At 44.4% G+C, this 23,738-nt stretch overlaps 2 protein-coding genes across 10 annotated transcripts in view; both read right to left on the bottom strand.

Moving 5' to 3' along the window:
• Positions 1-246: 246 nt before the first annotated feature.
• Positions 247-21,656, bottom strand: NUTF2 (nuclear transport factor 2). Of its 5 annotated transcripts, none has more exons than XM_032700880.1 (5): positions 21,565-21,656; positions 13,590-13,714; positions 11,601-11,672; positions 7,413-7,511; positions 247-800 (listed from the first exon to the last, which is right to left on the bottom strand). In XM_032700880.1, the coding sequence occupies exons 2-5, from the start codon at positions 13,686-13,688 to the stop codon at positions 687-689; spliced, it is 384 nt and encodes a 127-aa protein (XP_032556771.1). In that variant the 5' UTR covers positions 13,689-13,714; positions 21,565-21,656; the 3' UTR covers positions 247-686. The 5 variants fall into 5 exon arrangements, with proteins under 5 accessions (XP_032556771.1, XP_032556774.1, XP_032556776.1 ...); XM_032700883.1 differs by lacking the exon at positions 21,565-21,656 and adding an exon at positions 20,490-20,533; XM_032700885.1 differs by lacking the exon at positions 21,565-21,656 and adding an exon at positions 19,448-19,568.
• A 1,143-nt stretch (positions 21,657-22,799) lies between these two features.
• LOC116793165 (hydrocephalus-inducing protein homolog) overlaps positions 22,800-23,738 on the bottom strand; it is a 30,872-nt gene continuing 29,933 nt past the window's right edge. For all 5 annotated transcript variants that reach the window (XM_032700792.1, XM_032700790.1, XM_032700787.1 and 2 more), the window contains one exon: positions 22,800-22,941. In XM_032700792.1, the coding sequence (XP_032556683.1) occupies positions 22,875-22,941 (67 nt within the window). In that variant the 3' untranslated portion in view covers positions 22,800-22,874. The remainder of the gene's footprint in view (positions 22,942-23,738) is intronic.

Below are 23,738 nucleotides of genomic sequence, written 5' to 3' on the forward strand. Positions count from 1 at the left end.
GCAACAGCTGAGAAGTAACCAGCCGCTGTTCAACGCTGAGCTAGAAGTCTCCGTCGTGAAAGGTGCTGAGAGGGAGGTGAAAAAGTGTATGACCTGCCTGCACTCCCTGGTAAAACTCCAGGCATTGTTCAGCTCCAGGTTCAGCCTGCAAGCATCTCCCCACCAGGCAGACACAGGAGATCCACAGCCAGCAATACCACACCCTCCATAGCCAACTCACAGTCCATAGCCAACTCATTAAAACAATTTAAACTTTTAAGAAAATCTCTGTTTTATTGTGTAACGTAGCATTGAAACATCTGAACAAATCAATAACTGGGCTGTACAGGCTGCTGTTCTTTCTTTCATTTCTTTGGGTTATAAGAGCATCTTGTCAGTACATAAACAACAACCTTTTGCATTATAAATTCTTTCCGAGGCATGCTGGTACAACACAAAATTTCTCTTTATCAAATGCAGCTAAGTCTAACTTCCAAACATCATGCACAAGAAACTCATCTAGTGACAATGTAAACTCAGCAGAAGGGCAGGTCACAAGTCTTGCTTGCTCACGCTCTGCAGTGCTGCAGGTTTGTGTATGATATTTGGAATGTTCCGTGAGTGTGAATAATACCAGTTAGGAGGAGAGGAGGAAAACGAAAACAAAACAAAAAAAAAAAAAGCACGGGAGCCTCGGGCTGGGCAGCTCAGCCAAAGTTGTGCAATGCTAGCCTGAACATGTCATTGGTGCAAACCCAGGCATCGTTGATGTTCTTTAATAGAAATATCTGGTGGAACCCCATGATAGGATCTTCATCAGCCTGTGGAAAGAGAAGGGAGGGAAAAAAAGGTCAAAACACTCTTTTTTTGAGAAATTTATTCCAAAACTCATGATAAGATGACTTAAAGCTGACATTAAGTGACGGCACATGCTGTAAGAGATGTAGAACCTCAGGAGTCACTAATGCCACCAGGGTCTGTTCCAAGGGGCTTTGCAGACAAACACCCAGCGCCCAGTGACACAGAAATCCTGCATCAACAACCGAATTTGGGGGTTCCTGGAAGACCTGCAGACATGTCACTCCGTGGCTTCACCACACTGACAGAACATGCCTCCCTCAGTGTTAAATCACAAATGCCTTGCCCAGGAATCAAGCTGGTTCAGTTTTTATTTGCTGCATTTGGGTTGATGACAGAAGGGAGTTTCTGTAGAAGTTGGTATTAACAGCATTGCCTGAATGAGCCAGATAATGCTCTGGGCTTTGAAAGCCTTCCCACAGCAGGTACAGCTGGCCAGCAACCTAGTCCATCCCACTTCTGCTGTCTAGGAACAGCTGGAAGGGAGCAAAATATTTGCCAGAGCTGCAACCATGTGTTCTAAGCACAGGGAAACTCGGAAGCAGTGCCTCCACTCCTGCCTCTGACATGTCTGGGCACTGCAGTGTAGTACCTGGACATTTACAATATTACTACAAAAGCAGAAAATAGTATTAGAGGGAGATCAGTTCTCCCACCTAGTATTTATTTACCAGTCTTCTCAGAGGCATCATGCAGGAATTAAATCCTCAAAATAACACAAATGATTCCCAAATCAGTCAGCTGGAAATTCACACAATGGGATTTAATCTGAACAGCGCACAGGACCAGGCTACAAAACAATCTTCTGATACTGGCTGCAGCGTGTTCAATTCAGCATTTTTGGAGGATTTTAAGCTTTATTCTTTCAACACATGACTGTTCACCTTCAGAAAAGGGGGGAAATGCATAAAAAAGAGCCTTGACAAGCAGCAGCCAGAGCAGCACATGAAATAAGCTCTCAAAGTGCTGAACGTTCATTGGCAGTGCTCTACTATTCACTAAGAACAGCAAGTGGAAATGTGAAGAGCAAAGCAGACTACAAAATAAAAGGAAATTTTACTAAAAAAGAAGTAATATTCACTTAAGTGATAAATGGACTGTGAAACAAGTCAGCTTTGAGGAACAACTTGCAAAGGACAAGAGTCATATCACAGAACAGCAAGTCTGCCAGAGAAGTGGTGGGTTCAAGTGCACGGAAAAGAAGCATTCAGATCCAAAAATCACTGAAAGGATTTCAGTGACAACTGCCCAGGAAGTTAAATGGCATAGATGAAAGGCAGTTTCAGTAAGTGCACGCTAATTCACAGAGGAAAACCAAAAAGGGCCTTAGGTTCAACCCTCAGGAAAGTGACACTGAAATAACAATGGATATTTATTTATTAAACCAGGTGAGTGCCCAAAAGCTATTAAGGTAAGCACAGGGTTAGTAGTTATTAGGGAAGGAACAGAGAACCAACACCCACATATCAAACATGCATTTCTTATCTTTAAAAAAAATTAAAATGTCAGAAAAGGATAAGAAAAATGATCCAGCTACCAGACAGCTTACTACTGAAGAAAGTAAATTGAGTACAACCCTGTAGCTTGCAAAAATGTAATCAGCACTGGCATCAGCTGGGCAAGGCAAAAAAATTACTATAAAACCATGAAGGAAACTAGTACAGCCAGAAGTTAAGAAGGCAACAAGTAAGGCCAGAAATATGAGCAAGTCAGTGTTCAAGAGATGAATGAATGAAAGAAAAATCCTTCAAGCAAGACAAGTGCCAACAGAAGAACTGGGCAGCTTGGCTCCTCAGCACACACCTCCCTGAGCATGAGTAAGGAGCCCAGTGTGCACACAAGCAATTAGGCTGGATTAGCCCAGCCCATCTAGTTGATTACCACCTACAACAGCAGTCCTGCCAATTATTTCAAGGGAAGTACTATCCTTGCCACATCTGCCCAGAAGAGAGGCTGGGTGTCTGTGCTGCAGAGGTGGCCTGTGCCCTGAAACCTGAGGGTTTGTGCCTTTGGCACCCTCTCCCAGGTATCAAATGTAGCACATCCCAGTACAGCCTCACTGCTGCTTGGAGTTGGTAGGTTCTCAGCCCTCAGTTGCCCTGTGGTCTTTTCACTGTGGATCACTGAGGCATCTATTACAAGTTGTTTTCACACCAAATTGGAGCTTGTCATTACTGACATGAGTAGGTTTTAAAATACACCTATGGAAAAAAAATACCACCACCAGCCTGGCTTAGTGCAGGTTTCCTCAATTTCTGATAAGTCTGAGTAGGCTCTGGCAAAAGCACTGCAGCTCTTGGTACTTTGGCTTGAGGAAAATGTCCTCCTTTCTTAAGCAATTCAGGACCAGACACATGAAAAAAAGATTAAAAGGGAATTCTTTCCCAAAACACTTGCTGTGGTATAGATGGTAAATTCCCAGAATGAAGTCACACATTATTGTTTTCTTTATTCCTTTCATGTTATGTCTTCACAGCACAAAAGAGCAGTATACTTGAAAAACAAGGAAAATCCTAGACTATATTTAAGATAGGGTAAATATTTTATAGTCCATTCCCAAAATTTGGACTATCAAAAATCTTCCCTTGTGCCCAATCCGTATTTCCCAAGTTGTGGTTTCTAACCACTGTCCCTCGTTCCATCATCTGGCACCACCATGAAGAGTTTGCTCTCAGGTTGTTGGAAGTATTCAACTATTTTCCACCCACATTTCAGGCCAATTACTCATAGCCACCTCCTCTCCCAGCTCCACAAGCTCTTCAACACCTACAATCTTGGCAGCTTTTTGACCTCTTCCAGTTTTTCTACATCCCTTCTGACCTGGAGGTTCAAAAGAAAGTCCTCAGCTCACAGAGCCATAGGTCACGTCAGAGTTTTAGATGCAAGACTGCTCTGCAATCCCAATGCAGCTGCACAACTTTCCTCCTCTTGTCTGGTCAGAGACAGTTTTACTCCTTCACCAGCATCCCCAGCAAGTGGGGATTGAACTGCAGTGTTGCAACAACCCTCACCTCAAAGGAAAGGCTAATTACTTCAGATTGCAGGTTCTTTCACATGTTAAGCCTCATTTAACAGGCTTTAAGCAATGCTTTAAGTATTCAGCATGCATTACAAAAACATCCAGTGATTTTAATTGCAAATTTCCTTTTCCTTTTAAGACTAGGAAACACCGCATAACAATTAGTTATTCACAATTAATTCTGCAACAATCACTTCAAAATTCACACTCTGGGGAGAGCCACAGATCTGCCACACTGGCTCTGAGAATGCCAAGCCACAGCCATGCTCCTCAGCCGAGCTCAAGGGACAGAAGGGCGAGAAGAGAGCACTCCTTACTCAACCAGGACAGCGAGGACTGCATGGAAGACAGGTAAGGCAGAGGGTTAAACGTTGTGGAGGGATAGCCTGAAGACTTCGTTGGTGCACACCCAGGCACCTTGAAAATTTTTCAACAAAAAGGTTTGGTGGAAGCCTAGAACCTGGTCATCATCTGCCTGAGCGCGACAGGAGAAATATGTTACGAGGTGAAGCACAGTGGAGGAACGGGGTGACATTCTGGAGGAACATCAGCAGAGCAGTGTCACACCAAATGGAACTCACTCCTAAAGGCTTAAACCCATCCTTACTCCTCCTAGTTGAAGCAAGCAAGCAGCCCCCAGACAATGAACAGCAATAAAAACCAACAGGAGTAGAATAAGTGGATGTATATTTGGATGTATATTTATTATACCTCTTCAAAAGGATAAACCCCCCCCCAGACATTAACACCTATCTCAGCAAACACTAAAAGAGGATCTTTCATATGTTTACTTAGAAACATGTTTTTACAGTGGAAGTTTTTTGTGCTTTGGTTTATTTCCCCCTCTCCAATGGTTTAAGCAAGAAATACAAGATGTGCCCAGCTTTCTCAGGATGAATGATGTTTCCACTGAACTTTTGGGACTACCAGCAATTCAAGCAACTAATGCCTCAGAAAATCCATTTACATATCATGCCAGGAATGACAACTTAGAAAGGGCATGTTACAGGTATTTCAGCACTATTATTTTCTTGGGTTACTCTATTAAAAGCATTATGTATGCTCCTTCATTACATGAAACAATGCAAGTTTTGAAAAACTGCAGAGGATTAAAAGCATGTGCATTAATTGTCCTGGACTTTGAAGAATTTGGCTCACAGTTCCATGAAAAGGATAACTGAACAGTAAGCAGGAAGCATGGCTTTTCCCTTCAAACTTTGCTACTGATGGTCTTGAAAGTGCCCTTCCTTGTGCAAAATTCTCTACAGTTTTCTTATAGGCCAACAGATGTGGGCTGAGCAGCTACACCATTAAGAAGGCAGCTTTAAATAACACCAAGTGTGCAGCTCCACATTTGCATGTTAAAGTCTGCTCAACTGGAGCTACAGATGAGCCACTTGTTAAAATGCACAAACCTGAATCTGGTTGCTCTCAGTCACTGTACTGTACATAGCCCAGCACTGAAGTGGCTGTCAACATGTATGAGTTCACACCAGAAGAAGTATTCACTCCATCTGACAACCAGGTTCATGTGCTGGCAGGTTCATGTTCACATCAGGCTACAGACTGGTACTGATCTTTCATTTGTCCACCTGTATAAGCCTCACACAAGGCAGAAGCATGAAGTTAAAGTTCCAAGTTCACTTTGACTTTCTGGACACTTGTTCAGTGAGAAGCAGCATTCCCAGGGATTATGATGTGATTTTTAAAGCTAAGGTTTGAGACACATGCACGTGAAGGGCAGAAAAATGTTTCCTCTTTTACTAAAAATTCACAAACAAGTTGGGTTTCATCATGACAACAGGCATACTTCAAGCCAGCATGTTCTTTTCAAATACCTAGATGCACTAACACATGATCCCTAAATTATTCTGAGTAATTTCAGCAAGCTGAAATTATTCAGAGGATAAAAACGATACATTAGGAAATACTACTCCAACTCATGGTATTTATGGAAAGCTCCTGGACTGCATTTACAATCCCTCTGTATTAATGGATGAGAAAAGCCAATAGCTTTACAAAATCTTAAAGAACTTGGTATCTTGCCACAAGATTCAACACCAATCACTGTTGCAAGCTGTGAACTGCTTGATGATTATGCAATAACCTTAAAAACATGACTGTGCAAAACCAGGTGCAGACGAGACTGGCCCAAGACATTGGGTCAAAAAGCCTTGGTCATATCAGAGTTGTGTGCACACCCAAGAGCAAAGCTGAGATCAGCATGTGTGCCTGCATACCTGCCCTGCCATTCAGTGATTTCCATGGTCACATGTGGCTGTCTTTCCTCTGGGTGTGCATGTGGGACTGAACAACAGGAAAGCTGGAATCCAAATTGCAGCTGGGAAGCAGGAGCAACTTTAATGAGAGGCAAAGCTGCCTGTGTTAGGTTTAAAAGTGGATGCAATACACTGGCCACTGCTCTTCTCAACTGCCCAGCCCAAAACAAAGAGAACAGCTAAGCAAGCAGATTCAAACTTTAAGTCCTACATTTGCTTAGTAAATAGTACAGTGTCAGTGGGAGTTTGAATGCCTTGACACTGGAGGTGTCATTCAGAGTTAACAGGAAAAGGAAATCTAAACAGCTCTTTTAAAACAAACTGGGTTCAGGTAACTCTAAAGACTGGATGGTGTGAGAGGCCTGACTTCACAGCATGGCTGGACCAAACTAACTCTGATGATTTTAACTACTGTCACGTAATTTCACTATTTTAAACAAACACCACTCACCCTGAGCAAGTTCTGCCTACAGCTGACTTTACACACAGGATGTGGTTTTTTTTGCAGATTCCAGGACAATATCTTTCATTAATAAGCAGTTTAATTAATTTGTGGCTCTGGTATACCGGGAGACAGGGTAAGTTTACACAGCTCAGTAGTATCACTCACACAGCAATACAGTCATCCTACAGCCTGAAAAATAATCTGATTCTTCACACAAGGAATCTGTCACAACACTAAGTGTTTGATCTCAGAGGCAGCATTCCCATTGCTGAATCAGTTTTGACAACAGAGGTACTGGACTGCATTAACACCAGGATCGAATTCTTGTGTCCTGTGACAGCAAAGAAGTATGGACTCACTGAAGGGTGGTCAGCTAACAACTGACCTAAGAAGTCTGCTAAATCAGAGCTCGATGCAAACATTACAACAAAGAGGATATTAAACTACATGTGCTTATACTGTGCAAGAACACTGTGATGATGCTTTTAAACGCAACAGAGGACACTGAAACCTTACTGCATCAGGGTAAGGGAAATAATGATGCCTCTATAACCCACATGGTATTTGTAAGCACAGTAGAAGTCATGGTACTTTGCTGGACAGAACATGTGACTGTCAAATTGCAGGTGGTTCATCCAGTGCGAGATATCTGGAGGGATGAACCGGTTCTTGACAGTCTTGAACAGCAGAAGAATGGTGTCCCAATGAAAGCTTACCCATCTTCCTTCCCCACCCACAAGAACATTTTAATGCTTTCAGAAATCAGATGATTTAGAATCCTGCAAAAATCTAAGACATAAGCACTTGTTAGCCTGTAATGGAAAGAGTTTACCTTAAGCTGTCCCACTACCATACTGAGTATACAGCTGTCAGGTGTAGGCTGGTGGTCTTGTGCTGTGATGCTGTGTTGTATTTTTTGGAAAGGGAGGCTCTGCAATGAAAAGAAATCAAAATAAGGAAATGTACAGTAATTGCATGATTTAACTTACAAAACAAAGATTGAGCAAACTCAACGTTATGCAGTGTTAAGACTATTGTAGTAGTACTGCACAGAGAGTTGTTGCAAATGAGGGCACTACCTATGCTGGGTCAATTGTAACAGTTGTGTTTTTCAAGCACCAAGAGAGGAAATAATGTTACCATACATAGTAAATGGAACCTTTTCCTACTCTAATTGCACTGCCTGAAGGGCTTCAGATCAGCTGTAAGCTCAAAGTTCATATGATGAAGGCACAAACCTCTGCTCTGAACAGTGTTAAAAGATTTCATCATCTAATACTTGAGGTTTACCAGAGAACTCCGAATTTGCTTCTTTGTTAAAGTGGCTATAAATGGAAAGGAAAAGTGGACAACCCAGAACCAGTATTCCAGACTTGAAATCCACAATTCACCTTTCCCCTTTTTAATTTCCTTGATGCTCAGGTAGCCAATGTCAGTATGTCTGGAGTTATGTGTGCAAGGAACACATCTTGTGGACACACAGACCACGTCCACATTCCAACCATGGACAATTCTAAGCAGTGAACAGCAAATATCTGGGGGGTCTCAGAGTCCTGTCACACAAATGCAACTTTGGCACTGTTCTCCCAAAAGCTGCCTTACTGCCAGATGCTTTAGTGGCAGTTCAGCATGGATGGGGCTCTGGGTGACCACGGGGCTGATGCCCAGAGCCCAGGCACTGCACAGGATGGCAGCACGTGGTCATTCAAACCTCAGGTGGCACTTGGATGCCTTTGCTGCATTCCCCTGATTTGAAAACAGGTCAAAGCAGACCCAGACGTGTACTTTGACAAGTTCTGCATTTCCCTCTAGAGGAAGGAGCCTCAAAGACTTCCTAGAAGGCCGAGGTAGAGACTGTCACAGATGTGAAGTACAGTCTTGGCTCTATGAGCATAAGGCTCTAAAAAGAATTCCAGGAAGCTAAATCTTTGGATAATAGAGAACACAGAAACTGTGGAAGGATCAGGGCCTGAGGAAGCAAATGAAGTGTACAGAGCAGCCCACACTGTTCAAGAACACCCTTTATTAAAGCTTGTGGTGTCTCTGCCTGGCTGGGAGTACAATCCCAACCAACTAGGAAGTGCAAAGTGGGCCAACTGGTTTGTAATATGGGCCAGACATTTAGTAACAACCAAAAAAAAAAAAATCCAGAGCAGTCTTATCTACTGATGACCAGTAGACTATTTTCCAGGGTCACCATCCCAAAACTGAATGTGCAATGTGCCCACACAGCCTGCACAAGCATAGCCTGGGACATTGCACCATCTTCCTTATACAAGAATACTACAAAGCCCAGTCCCACCTCAGCACAGCAGCTCCTTGTTGAACAAGTCCTGCAAAAAGAGCCCCTTTAAAAGGCAGAGGGATGAAGAGGAATGAATGTAATTGTGTCCAGAACCCAGCTTTCAGTGTGACAAGAGAGGCAAGACTGGGGAGAGAAAACAGGGAGGAAGGAAAGCCTTTGGAATCAAGAGCTCTGCAAAACTGTGACAAGGAACTAAAGACTAGGCTGGGTAAGATAGTGCCTGTTTCAAGCACCCAGTTCCACAGGACAAGAGGAAACAGCCTTAAGCTGCACAAGGGGAGGTTCAGGTTGGACATCAGGAAGAATTTCTTCACTGAAGGGGTGGTTAAGCATTGGAACAGGCTGCCCAGGGAAGTGATGGAGCCACCATCCCTAGAAGTGTTCAAGAAACAACAGGACATGGGACTTAGTGCTGTGGTTTATTTAACAAGGTGGTGTTCAGTTCAAGGTCTTTTACAGCCTTAATGATTCTATTACTGTTCCCTTCAGAGAAAAGGACCCCAAGCAGCTGGCCAGGCTAGTGAGCTACTCATGATGCGCTGGGGGAAATCCCACTGGAAAGAGTAGGAAAGTAGCTGACAGGAAAGTTCACTAATTTTTAGGATAAGCAGAGGGTATCTCAAAAGGATGGCTGCTTATGGACATCCATCTACACTGGACAGAAGGATTTTGTGATATGAAAAGTACAATAAATGTGTCTAAAAAACATGAAGTCACACAACAACCAAGGCTTTTAGAATCCTCTGACACTAGAATTTGACTGGGCTCTCACTAGCAAAACTATGAAATCATCCTTGAAGTCACACAAGAGAAATTATGCAAGAATAAAGTTGAGTAGCATAAACTCACTCCTGGCAACAAGGCTACCTGTCTCAGCTTCTTCCTTGGTCCAGTATGTTCATAGAACTATGTGATTATTATCTCAAATGGTAAATCAAGCTGCCCATAATTAGCACAGGCACTGTAAGTGAAACAAGCCCAGCACCCATTAGGACACAAGGAACAAGTGTCACCTCCCACAGTGCAACAAGGTACAGGTGTGCCAGTGCTGGCAGAGCAATGCCCACACAACCCTCCCCTACTGTATTAGTACTGAAAAGGTGCCATAGCATTGCTGTTACACAGCAAAGATTTGATGCAAAAGAAAATGCCACCTGTTTGTGCTTACATGGATTCACCAGCCAGGCCCTGAGGGACACAGGACTGCAGAAAGCAAAAGAATTTCAGTGTCACACTTCCAGGGATCTGCTCAACTGACTAAGCAGTTCCAGAAGCACAGAGTAGGTGAGCACATGAAGCTGAAACAGCAAAGGGAGCCCAGGCAGCTCAGCGCTGGCAGAGGAATGCTGGGCAACATCAGTCACAGTAAGTTGATACAGCCCAGTAACGAGCTGTGGCAGTGGAAGGGCACACAGTAACTTCACTGCACTTCTTTCTTACTTTAAGCAGATGAATACAAGTCAGAAGAAGTTTCCCTAAAGGAAAGCAGTGTGTCTTCACTCAGCAGTTAAGACTGAGCAGGCACATAAATCCAGAAAGTCCAACTTGCACCACAGACAGGGAAGGTAAAGATGAGCAATGCTGTGGTGGGAAAGGGGCTGGATCTGCACTGGGCTGGATCCAAGGCAGCAGCAGTCAGACACTGTGGCCAAGCAAATGCTTAGCTGGTTGGGTATCTAAATGGCTGCTAGCCCAGAAGTCTAAAGAACACTGAGTACGCAAACAAACAACTCTGGAGCTTGAGTATCTCCTCACCTACAAGCGAGCAGTTGCAAGCTGTGCTATTTCTGAGGTGTGTGGCCTTCTCAAAGGCAAGACAGACATCTAAAACACAGATCTGAGGTCAAACCTTGGTCTTCACAGTTAAAGATGCCTTGGATGAAAGGAGTGATTCCATAAGACTGGAGCAGTAGCTGTGCAACAAGACAAGTGTCAAGTTACTCTGATTTTTCTTCTCAGTGTTGAGTACGTCTGTCTGAAATACCATGCTCTGAGCAGACTGTCTGATGACCTAAAAAGCATGTCCTTCACGTATCTTGAAAGAGAAACAAACTTCCTAGTCTCATGACAGCTTGTAAGTACACCCAGTCTTATAACAGAAGCATGAATTTACTGAGGAAGATAAAACTTCTCCAAGTTTAACTAAATGAACATGGAGTTCCAGTGTCCTCTCACTTGCTGAAGAGGAAACACATGTTGCAAAGTCCTGAACCATACCTGCTCATATCTGAACTGCTGACAAATCTGCATTGAGGATAAGTCAGCTTCTCCACTACAGAACTTATTTGCAGTTTACGTATCAGAAAACAAGTTGTTCCTTGCAGTTATGTGTCTAGTCTTTATCACAGACAGATCCAAGTAACAGGCTTGCTATTGCTTCTTCCTCGGCATGCCTTAAAAGAGCAAAGACACCTTTCATTCCTCTAGATCAGAGGCAGCTTATGCATTAGACCTTTTAAAAAAGAATAAATCAGTAATGTCAAATACAACTGCAGTCACGAAATAACCTTGCAAACTATGGAGTCAATTAACACTCCACCATTAGAGTCACCAATGGAACACCCCACTACGTAGCATTAATTCACAATATTTTCTGGAAGACCAAAGTTGGAAGCACAAGTTCCATGTTCAAGACTAACTCAAATTTTCAGAAGCAATTATCTTACAGTCTTCAGAACTGTTTCCCAAAACATTCAGTAAGGTTTACAGACTTACAGTGAGTTTTTCAACAATGGCTGCTTTGCCCTGGAACTGCTGTCCTTCCCACGTAAGGCATGATGCATCAATCTGGGGGGGAAAGAAACAAAGTCATCAACCTGCTCAGGTAACTCTCAAGCAATCCTGGTAAGAGGCTTTGTTTATTTAGGATATATCCTTGGAATCCAGCTATTTGAAAACTACCTCAGAGGGAGACAGAAAGAAACCACTGAGAACAATTGAAAAAGTTTGGAACAATCAACTAGAAACTAAATAGACTACATTTCATTATCATGATCCTACCTGCAAAAAAGTTCCTGCCTTTGGATCAAAGTTAGCTTTTAGAAGAAAATCCAAAGGATACAAAAAAAAAAAAACCCTATGAACACAAAGTCAAGCATGTGGAAAGAGAAAAATATATGAAGAAAACTGACTAAATGAGTTGCACCACAAGGGTGGAATTCCAACTCACCTAACTCAATTCACAGCAAAAGTGACTGGCCACATCCCTGCCTGGGACAGGTGACAAAAGCTTGATTGACTTGGATTACACCACTAAAAATAAGCTGAATCTTGTGATGGAAGTAGTAATACAGGAATACAAACCAAATCCAACAGCTCCCTGCTGCATTCCTATATGCTACAAAATTTATTTGCTCCTACAGCATGTCTGAAGACAGAAAGCTCACCGTTAAAAGCCCAATTTTGCAAAATCTCCCCAGATTTAGACAAACTGTGACCTTGGTGCATTTCAGCCACACAGAACAGGGTCCCATTCTCTCTCCATAGTTCAGGAACTCCACAAAGCAATACACAGTGACCTCCACAACTGTCCTCCCAAATACATGTGCACAGGTCTCTCCATGAAAGGCAGAAAGACCCTAAGGTTGAAAAAAGGCCAGGAGTTCATAGTGTGGAAGGACATGTCTCCAGGAATTTAAATTAAGCTGTACCTACCACCAGCCTTCTGAAGACTGAATGTATTTTGGTAACAACATGACAAACTGCTAAGAGCCTTCATATTTAGAGCTGTGGCTTTAACAGAGGCTGCTTGGTTTTCTTCCTTTACAGGCTCTGTACACAACTTCTTAGGCAAAATAAAGCAACAATCTGGCAGGTGGCAAGAACACAACAATGCCCAGAGCAAATGCTATCAGTGCTGCTGGATACTGCTGAGGTATAAGGAGAGGTGTCAGAGGGTGTTCAACAGTTCAATCCTGAAGAGCTTGCTGAAACTCAACTCATTCAGCAGATGAAAAACCAGTCAGAAAAACAGGATATGCTACTAGAAGACTTGTAAGACTTGAGTGTCTTCCTGAAACACTTCAGCCACCCAGCAGCATTCCTCACCATCAGTAAGCAACTCCACACACAGAGCACTCTGCGTGCTCTGGAGGAATCTTCCCTCAAAACCAAAAGGTGATGTTCCATGGCTTTGTTAGTTACAGTCTTTAATTCCAAATCTCCTTTGTCCCAGATAAGAAGCAAAAATTAAAAAAAAATTATTTTTGAGGAAATTTAAATTAAATTTAGATTTATTTAACAAATTATACATTTTTAAACTGGATTAAAGACTTAATAGAGCATGAGATCCAAGAAACACCTGAAAGAACTGCTAAACACAGGCTAGGACTTAAATCACATCCCAGTTCAAGAGGGATCTAAGCAAATCCATGACTGTAAATTAATGGCAAACTGAGGCTAGAATGTTTGCTTTTACAGAGCATTTCATCACAGGATCATCACCAACCCCCTCCAATACAAGCCACTGTCTACAGCCAAAGAGGGCTTTTATGAGTCTGACTGCCTATAAGGCAAACAAAGCTTAAAGGAGAAGTGAAACATAAATTAAAAAAAAATATAAATAAAAGTTGGGTGTGATTGCAGTGACTGACATTCTGGAGTCAGAATAAAACCCACTATCCAACCATTTGTATTCTCACACATCAAAATAGAGAAACACAGACAATGGGATGGAACCCCAGCCCCCTTTCTGTAGATACTTACATATATTGCTCCTAATTGAGTCCTGTCTGCATCAAAAAGCTGGTAGTAATGTTGTATGAAGCTGGACCCAATCTGCTCCCAGATAGGCTTGTCTCCCATTCTGAATCCTCACCCAGAGCCAGTGACTGTGAAACAAACAAACAACCAATAAAATCATCAGAAGGATCACAGGAATAAATGTAACACTTGGCTCAAGTATTAGCACTGGCAAACACAAATCCTGTCAGCTGGCCTGAATTTTTCTTTGGGATAAGTAGGACAAATCTCACCTCTGTATCCTAGACTTTTGTTAATAAAAGAGCCTCGGATACCGAATAGTTTAGTTCCTTATTACAGCATTTGGTTTGTGGTGCTATTTCAGTGTGAGGCCACATCTCATGTACAAAAGTGGAGAACGAGAACAAAAATGAGTGTTACCACCTCAGCTTCACATATCCCCTTATCTTCACATAGTGCAGAAGTTACACCACCTGCAAAAGCTGGCAAGCACTCGCTATTTCGACTTGACCTGTTCATATGGATTGTCTGCAAGTGGCTTACACCAACTGATTCATCTATTTAGCCCCTCAGGTATTTCACCATCCACAGGCCCATCTAAGAGAGTCCTTTCAATGGCACGTAACAGGAATTAATTCACTAGCTCATTGCTTAACACAATGCTTCTGCCCATCCTCTTCTATCCTTCACTGAGGCTGGAGTACACTCCCTGTTTATGTTTGAACCTGTAGTAACTTCCAGACACAAACCATGATTTTACACAGTGGTGAAAATCTGCAGCTCCCAGTGAAGCTGCTGGAAGCTCAGAGGCATCCCACACTTGTGAACACGAGTCCCTCTATTCTAGAGGGATTAAACACACAGGCTGCACAGCAGTCTACACAGACCCAGCCTACAAACCACCACACACCATCAGCACAGATGATGGCTTTACTACACCGTTGCATTTTTCAAGAAAGCAAATTCATTTGTATTTATCCTGATCTCTCTCTGAAAGACTGAAGAATTGTGCTAAAATTCAAACCACAAAAATCCTGCATTCAAAACCCACTAGATTTTATTTTAAGATCTGAGTTTACTTCATGCAAACTGTATTTGTTCAACATCAAGATCTGCCAGCCACTAGTCCCTCTCTGTAATCCCTGACCAGAATCCTGGAGCTACAGGTTTGAATTGCACTGCCAAGTCTGAAAGGCATGAAATTCTGTTTTAGGACACAGGACATGACAGTTATTTTGGCTTCCTATAGATGTCAATTCCTTACACACCCGTTTCAGATTTGACAAATTCCTAAGAGAAGCAAAACACACATTCCCAAGATCTTCACAGAGGATATTCCCAGGCCTAGTTTGCTGTGCATAGTTGGACAAGAAAGCTCTTTTTGTATTTCAGGCCTTTGGCTGTCTGAGCTCTACTCATACAAATAGGAACTGAAATGGATTCAGACTCCTGGCTGGAAGTTTTAAGGTTACATAAATTTGGCCAGACTTGCAGAAGAGCAAATCTCTTTTATTGGATCCCTGGTATAACAGCAGGTAGCATCCATGTTTTCAGGGTTCTAGGATTTAGGTTTGATGTCACTTTTCCCAGTCTAGTCCTGTGAGTACCCAGACTTGTGTAGTTTGGGATGGTTGTGGGGGAGCCAACAATCAGCACAGCTGAAAATCATTCTGATTCGCTTTTTATGGACCATCAAAGATTCAACTTCAACCCATGAACTCACATCACTATTGGGCATCATTCCTAAACATTCAAGTGCAAATCTAGTTGACAGTATTAACACTCAACAGTCAAACATCTAACACTGAAATGAAGTCGTGGACAGCAAGAAAACCACCAGCTTATTCTCCTGGAGCTAAAGCAAGTGAGCTATTGCTAAACTAAATTTCCACACACACATGATGTTTATTCACCCTAAACAGCTCACTGTACCATCATACAAACCCAAGATCAAGCTGTACACCAGCACAGCACCTCATTTAGTTCCTCAAGGCACAACAGCCTCACTTGAGCACCAGACACCTCCTGTTCAATCCTAAAACTGTGAGAAAGCCTTAGAGACTGCAAGGAATGAAGGAATTTGTATTTTAAATATGGAAAGTAGAACTACGGTGTCCAAATCCAAAGATTAGTATGCCAGCTTGCTATCTCCTCCTAAAAACGTATCTGTATTTTGATAGGCAACATTCTATTAAATAAATAAAAAACCAGCATAAATTGGACCAGTTATAATGTTGATTTTGTCAGAAATGAGAACAAGCTAAAAAATGTGGCTGAAATTATTGATCTTTGACTAATTTTTTTTTTCTGTTTGTTTGTTACAACCTTACTCTTTCCTGTGCCATTCATATATGGTTTTGCTGAACACTCTCTCTCCCTGGAAAGGTTTTTTATTTTCCTCTTCTGATTCGTCACCTTTTCCTCCACACTGTCTGGTGTTTTCTGCCTGTCGTTACAGGTCTAAGAAGCTTAGAGATGTACCTAAAGAAAGAACAAGATGGGAATGATCTGTGTCATCAAGCCCAGTCCCTTTCAATGAGACACAACCCATGCAAGATTGTATCGATACACTTATCAGTACAACGTTTTAATGAGATAAATGTAATATAAAAGGCTTTTAAGATCTCCTGCAAAGCTAGGAGGACAGCACATGTTCTGATGTCAAACACCAGGACAACACAGAACTGCTTCAGAGCCATCCAGCTAAATCTGTCAATGGTTCACTCAAAGTTTGGTTACAGAGATAAGAATATTCAGGTAATATAAAGCCAGATAGAAGAAGTTACAATAACCTAGAAAGCATGTAAGATGTGGCACACCTGCTCTTTTAAAGGCACCTGCTGAAAGCTACTACTGTGTATGTGTAAGATATTCCACCTTAATTCCCCATGGAAAAGGAGATAATTTGCTTAAGACAACTAATTTTCTTGCCTTTGCCACTTCAAACCAAACCTCCCTCCTCACATCCACTTAAGAACATCACAGTCCATTTGATTAACAGCTTCTTCACAAAAGCAGGGCAGGAAAGCTGAGCTACCAACACAAGAGTGCAATACTTTAACTCACATTATTCACTCGATTTCTTGGAATCTGCTCCTATTACAGAGTTTATCCCCACCCCAAAAAACACCCAGCAGTCAGTGATGAAGCTGAAACCCAGTACAGTGCACAAAAGCTGCAGCTCCCAGCAACTCTTGTCTTCAACAGGTACCTGCTGACACTGCAGAACTGGGACTGCTGCTCCACAAGGGACTTTTGCACAGTGACACCTAAATCAAATTTTCCAATACCTTTGCCAGGCCACACGCTGACACATCAAGTGCAAGTTCCATCCCTCTACTCACCTCTTGTTGTGATTCCTACAAATCCCACCCTACAAGGTATCACATCCCAAGTATCTGCTCTGGCACGTGGCAGATGGCACCAATGCCAGGTGAAGCTGCAGGACCCAGCAAAGAGCAGCACCAAGGAGGAAGATGCATCAGGGTACGAGACAGAGGAAGCCTAGAAGGGAACAGAGCCTTCACAATGGCCACAAGTGACCTTGAATAAAACCAGGGTTACACTGGCCTTGGGTAGAAGATTTTCTGTCCACAAAGTCCAAAAATACAGCATCTTTTCCACTGCCTGCCCCAGCTTCAGTGTTCCTGTCTACACTCATCCCTCTTCCTGCCTTAGCTCTGAGCATAAGAGATTAGCAGGAGCACATCAACACTGCCCATAACTCCTAAGGGGAGCACAGTCCTTAGGAGACCCATTGCTGCCACAAGTTTGGATAAAACCTCTGGATAAAACCTCTTCCTATTGCTTCCTTCACAAGCAAGAAACCATGAAACAACCCACAGATGATTCTCTGTCAGTTTGCTGCAGCACAAAGTCCATCTCTCTGTTCAAGTGGCAACACCAGAAGTGCAACTTAAAGAAAAGCACTTTTTTACTTGGAAACAGTAGTCACCTGCCAACAGACAGACTGCCTTCTCTGAAACACATAAGCACCAGTGACATTTGGAGGAGGTGGGTTACTGTCACATCCCTGCAATATGGAGAAAGAATAAAAAATTGCTTGAACCAGCAGTTATGCTTTAATGCATTATCAGACCTGGACATATGTAAGCTTGCTCCTATCAGTTAAAAAAAATTAACTCATTCTGAATTGGAGCATGGCAAGCCTGCACTTCTTAAAGAATACTACGTTTGCTGAAAGAGTCAACAAAAACTAGTGTGTGCAATAGTAAAATATAAACTGCTAAACAAAACACAGGTGGTCTGCCAGGGGTTGCTACATAGTTGCTACAACTATCACAGGCAAATAAAGTCAATAAAGTCTTTCTAGTCTGCAACACATCAAGGAAAAAACCACTGAATTTAAAGAGGAAAAACCTCAAGCCAATACATTCTAATATGTTAGTAGAGCAAATTCAGTTATGACTATATTTATTTTGCAGCTAATCCCAGCATAAATAAACCATGCTCCCTGGATATTAAAGCTGGCCCTACACACCACGCCACCGAAGTTAAACTCAAGCTTGTTTTCTGAAAGATCTGAGAATCAGTGTAACAAGAGAGCACAAACACAGCCTTTAAACAGGTGCTGCTGGTCCAGGAGTACATGAGAATTCACAACAAACGGGGTTCAGACCATCAGTTGCTGCACCCTTCACTACTGATTAACAGGAGTAAATAAGGACAAGGCTCTCAGTTGTTTCAGTTCCTGATACTCTTGCAATTTTACTACCACACAGGTATTTTAGGTTGCTCAGATTAAGGAGTGAGCAGTGTTTAGACTGTGGTAAAAAAACTAAAACAGCTAACAGCATTAGACTATTTTTCCTTCAGTCTCTTTTCTATTGCTGCTAAAACTTGCAAAGACAGGAGTGTCTCCAGTGTGCACTTTCTAGGAACAACAATGGACCCAGCATCACAGAACCAGTTAATCTCTCAAGCAGGTCACCTATTCAACTCCACCAACACTTGATAACAGATCACCCCTTTAGCAAAGGATACACACCCAGCAGGAGAAGCTATGCAAATTATCACAGAATAATGCAGGTTGTAAGGGACCTCCCTCCAGCTCAAAGCAGACAAACCTGTTCCACTGCCTGACCACCCTGGTGCAGAGGGCAGCTCTCCCGTGTCCAACTCAATCCCTTCTGTTCCAATTTAAGCCCCTTGTGTGCTGTTCTCCCACCGGGTACCCTGTGAAAAGCCTGGCTCCATTCTCCTGATAACAGCCTGGCAGAGATGGGGCTGGGATGAAGCTGCTCCAACCTTCTCTAGACTAAACAAGCCCAGCCCAGGCAGAACATGCAGTGACACAGGGATGGAGAACCACTGGAACTCACTGAGGGACATCATGAATCATCAACCATTTATCTCCAACACACTGTACCTCTGTCTGACAAATGCCAATTCGTGGTCAGTCTTTCTCTGTTTGAAAACCTGTGAAATTTCCAGTTGAGGAGTAAACTGATGCATTCAGAGACAGAAGGAAAGAAGTGCTTCTCTCAGGTATTTTCACAATCATCTCCACCATAGCTGACTGATCCATGGGGGCAAACCCTCTGCAAACAACAGCTCCAGGACAATCAGAAACTATTGATTTCAACAGAGACCTCCACTGCTATGGGCTGGGCTGTGCAAGAAATTACATTACTCTAAATACGCTTTTAGATCTAAAAATAATGAAGTCTAGATAACTGAACAGCAAGAGGATGGAAAGGGAGGAGGGTGAAGAAAGAATCACAAGATGACAAAGTGCAGATTATTTCCTTCTGGGAAATACATGTACTTCCCCCTTCTTAGTCTTTTTATTCCTCTATTCCAACTTCATTAAAACAAATTAATGTGGGAATTATGCCAACCTGAAGTATTTTTTTTTTGGTTAGAGACATCAGGAAGTATAAGGCCACTGGTACACAAAGCACATGGGGAGGACTCTGGGAAAGCTTTCACTGTGCCTGCAGCTCCATGCTCATCCTAACTGCAACCTGACAACACAAGAGTCACAGAGTCAGTCAGGACGATTTTCAAACATCCAGACATATATTACACATAACTGGAGAGGAAGACAGAATGTCTTGTCATTAAGCAAGAGCCACAATGCTGCACATCTGCCTTTTTTGCACGGTATTTTTCAAGCAAGCCCAAAACCGAATTCAAGTTCACAAGGCTGAACTCCCCGAGCCACATTTCCTTTCCCCGGGATGAATCCAAGGCTGCTCAGTTTCAAAATAACAGAGGCGGCACTGGGGAATCAGAAGGGAGAACTGCTACATCGTGTTTTTCTTTACCTTACAGACACAGTAACAAAACATTATCCCCCCAAAACTGACACAATGTCTAAGAGTTTTAAAACAACCCAAAAGAATTATTGCTACCAGCTATTAGTATATATTGCAACTCCTACACAAACCATAATCTACTCTTGCAATAACTAGATAACCCTATTATTAACAGGGACAAAAGAAATCCCAGCAGAGAGAACTGCAGAAAGTTGTTACCATTTGCATTTTTCTAAAGACCTGAACAAACACAGATGTTAAGCAAATACATTTCAAATCATGTAGCAAATAACTTGCAAGTATCTAGACATGAAATAATGATTAGGATCCCAGTGGGAAAATAGTTAAACAGTCCCAAAGAGAGCCAAAGTATCACTAAAATTTAAATGAGGTGAGGCTTTTCACTACATACAATAATTTTGCTACTTCTATGAGGAGATCTGTGAAACGCCTTTTTTTTGTTGCTGCTAAAACAAAACTCAAAGTCACAACACACAAACATTGCTTGAACACAACTCCTCAAGAAGCCAAAAGAGCACCAACTTGAGAAGGCAGCTGATTAAGGAATCAGATCTAACTTTCAAGCAACAGTTCTGCAACCAGTTCCTGTTCAAGCATTTACATGGGCTTTTTTTCCAGCTCAACTGCAACACAGTGTGTCCAACTCTAAAAGATACAATTACACCGGAAATTATGGACTTCAAATGAGCTGAAGCATTATGACAGCCTGTCTCGGACAGGAAGTTAAACCTGGATTGCAAGAACAGCGTCTTGGGCACTTAAATGTCTTCAGAAAGCCCTGTCATATTAACTGAATGCAACACACTGTCCTTGCTACTGGAGACCTTTGCAGGCTTCGATTGTTTTTAAAGTTAAAAAGTGACAACAGCCAGAGGGGTGAAGAAAAAAAATTATCTCCTGTAGAACATACTGGAAACTGGCAACTCAAAGTGAAAAACTAGACGGCTGCAGCAGATCACTGAGCACATGCACTTTGCTAGTTTTACTCCAAGGAAGCACGAACCCTTCGCTTCCAGTGTGACAAAGACTCAGCCGGGTCAGGTAACCTCAGTCCTCGCACAACCTTCTGGCAAGACACAAAACAGCAAGAACATCAAAAAACCCACTCCGAGCACGAGCACACCCCCTGCGCTACACAAACCACCTCCTCGCAGCTCCCGGCTCAGCCCCTCTACCTCTGCTCCCTGCGATACCGAGCCAAGGCAAGGCAAGGCAGCGGAGAAGCCCCGGTGGCCCCGAGGGTCGCGGTGGCAGCGCCCGGAGCCCGGTGAGGCACATCCCGCCCCTCCCCGTCACCTCCGCCCCCGCCGGAGCGATCTGTGCCCCGGGGCCCCTCGCTCCCCCCGGGGGAGCTGGGCCAGGGCCGCCCGCCCGCCCACCCACCCACCCGCGGGGCCCCGCCAACCCCGCCGGCGGCCCGGCTCCCCCCCGCTGCCGCCGCCGCCCCTCCGGGACCGCGCTGCCGGCGCCTCAAAGACGGGGAAGGTCAGGGCGGCTCCGGCCGGCGGCTGCCGCCCCGCCCGGCCCGTGGCTGCCGGCAGCGCCCCGCAGCGGGGCTGGGGCCGGGCCACGGGCCCGCGGCGGGCGAGCGCGGGGTGTGGCGGCGCCGTGCGCCGGCCCGCGGGCGGTGCCGGTGCCGCCCCGGTCCCGGTGCCGGTCGCGCCCCCCGCACTCACCCGCGGCTCCCACTATGGCGGCGGCGGCGGCCCCGTGCGCGGCGCGAGCCCCCTCAGCCTCCCTCGCCCGCGCTCCCGCCCCGCCCCGCTCCGCCCGGCCCCGCGGCATGCCGGGACAGAGAGTCCCACCGGCCACCGGACCCGCACCGGGAGGGGCGGGGAGGAACTACAACTCCCGACAGACCCCGCGCCACCGCCCGCGGTGGGTCATTTGAATGAGGGAAGGGGCCCGCGCGCCGCCGGGCCCGCGGCGGCGCCCCGGAGCATTGTGGGATCGTGGCGGAGCGCGGAGGGGCGGGGACGGGACGGGATTTGTTCCTAGAGAGTAACGGGGAGAGGGTTGTACCCTCTGGGACGGGGTTATACCCCTCTGGGATATGGTTGGATCCCAAAGAGGGGGCCAGAAGGGTGCCCACCCTGAAGGCTGTGGGCCCTTTGTGGGTGTGTAAGTGGAAGCAGTGGAAGAAGTTGCAAGTGGAAGAAGTTGACACAGGAGGTGTGGGGCGGTAGAAAAAGACCTTCAAATAAATGCTAAACAAATATTTCTGAATGTTTGAAGAAAAGTGGTCTAAACCCATGGATTGGGTCTCACTGGAGGCCCAAACCCATGCTCCCTCGAGCAGCAGCAGGGGGGACTCGTAAGGGCACAGGAGCCTTCATTTAGGTCACAGGGCCCTCGGAGGGACACACTGCACCCCGGGGTGGAAGGCTCAAGCTTTTGGGCACAACAAGGTTAGAAGGTGATGTGGTCTGATGTTTTCTTCTTCTGCTTATGTTATACACTCCATTAACACTATTTAGATTACCGTATTAGCAATAAATTGAATCATAATCATCCACACAGTCAGTGTTGTCACTTCTCATACCCGACCAAGAGCCTTCTCTCTACTAGTGTGCCACGGTCCCCGGTGTTATCTGGGCCAAAGTACCACCAAGGCAACGTATTTGCTATCAGACGGTCGTCCATGATCATCATAAGGGTGTCGTTGGCTTCATGGTACGGGTTTAGAGTATTAGCTACCCAATTCCAGTGGCAAGGGACATGGTGGGACTTCAAGTAGTGACTGGCTATGAAAGCTCCAGGTGCTTCACAGAGGTGGACAGAATTCAGTTCTCCCTCCTGAAGAGCTTCTTCTGGGAGAAGAGGAAAACTGCACAGGATCTCATGAAATTAACACCATGCCTGGGTACACAGCTCAGCATTCACAGATTTCCTCATACAAGACGTTGTTTTCCCTGCTTTATTGGTAAAGGAGGTGTGCCAATGCCAGTCCTCCAGGTTCTTATTGCTCAATTTGTTCATATCTCAGTTAATTGGGTTCTTTAGAGGCTGATTTCATTTCTCCACCCTTGGTTGGCCTCTCAGCTTGGAAAATCCTGAAGAAGAAACCATGTCAGTCCAACCTTACAGGTACAGAAATAGGCAAAGCATATTCTATACCACTTCTCTGGGCATGGGAGATGCTGCACGTGGATGGATGTAAATCCTGCCACAGGCTTGGCCCTCAGCCTGTATGTCCCTGGAGCAAGGAGGTGGTTTCCAAAGGGTTTGTATCCCTTTGGGCATCCCTGGCACCAGGTGATCTTGTAACCCACCTGTGTGGCTCAAAAGGGGGCAAATTCCCACAGGTAACACTGTCCTTGGGAATAGGCTGCAAATCCCTTCATACTCCTGCTCATTCCTGAGCAGTTTTCCCCAAGGATGCTCACAGAAAGCATAATGTAACCCCCTGCAAGACACTTTTTCTGCGGACCCAAGGGTTTCAATCACACCCTCGAGGCAGAAATAAGTGTTCCAAACCTCGACTGCAAAAGGGGGCTGGAAAATCCTCTTTGCCTTTCTGTCCCTGGCAGCTTCTCCCCATCAGGACTGACTCCCACCAGCCTGAAGATGGATTTTGACACCGTTTCAGATCTAAAGAGGAGCAGGTGACATAAACTGGAGTTTTCGGAGGGGAGGACTTGGGGTGAAACACATTGGAGAAGAAAACCCACAATTCTTTCCTTGGGATTAGGGCTTGCTCTCAAACTGGTGGCATCTTGTTTGCAACCAAATGGAAGAATTTCTGTTGTCTTTTTGCTAGGATTTCCTTAGAAATCCTGACAGTCAGCAGCACTAACAGCCTCAGTTCCAGCCCTCTGCTGAGGTCTGGCAACCCTGTCTGGAATAGGGA

This window comes from Chiroxiphia lanceolata, chromosome 13, assembly GCF_009829145.1.
Source record: "Chiroxiphia lanceolata isolate bChiLan1 chromosome 13, bChiLan1.pri, whole genome shotgun sequence".
Taxonomy (NCBI): Eukaryota; Metazoa; Chordata; class Aves; order Passeriformes; family Pipridae; genus Chiroxiphia; species Chiroxiphia lanceolata.

Excerpts from the sequence above, each read along its gene's own strand:
- NUTF2 (XM_032700880.1), bottom strand. The coding sequence starts at position 13,688 with ATGGGAGACAAGCCTATCTGGGAGCAGATTGGGTCCAGCTTCATACAA. Across the intron at positions 11,673-13,589 it reads CTCAATTAGGAGCAATATAT|ATTGATGCATCATGCCTTAC; the intron begins GTAAGTATCTAC and ends TTTCCCCCCCAG. Across the intron at positions 7,512-11,600 it reads CCATTGTTGAAAAACTCACT|AGCCTCCCTTTCCAAAAAAT; the intron begins GTAAGTCTGTAA and ends TTTTCATTGCAG.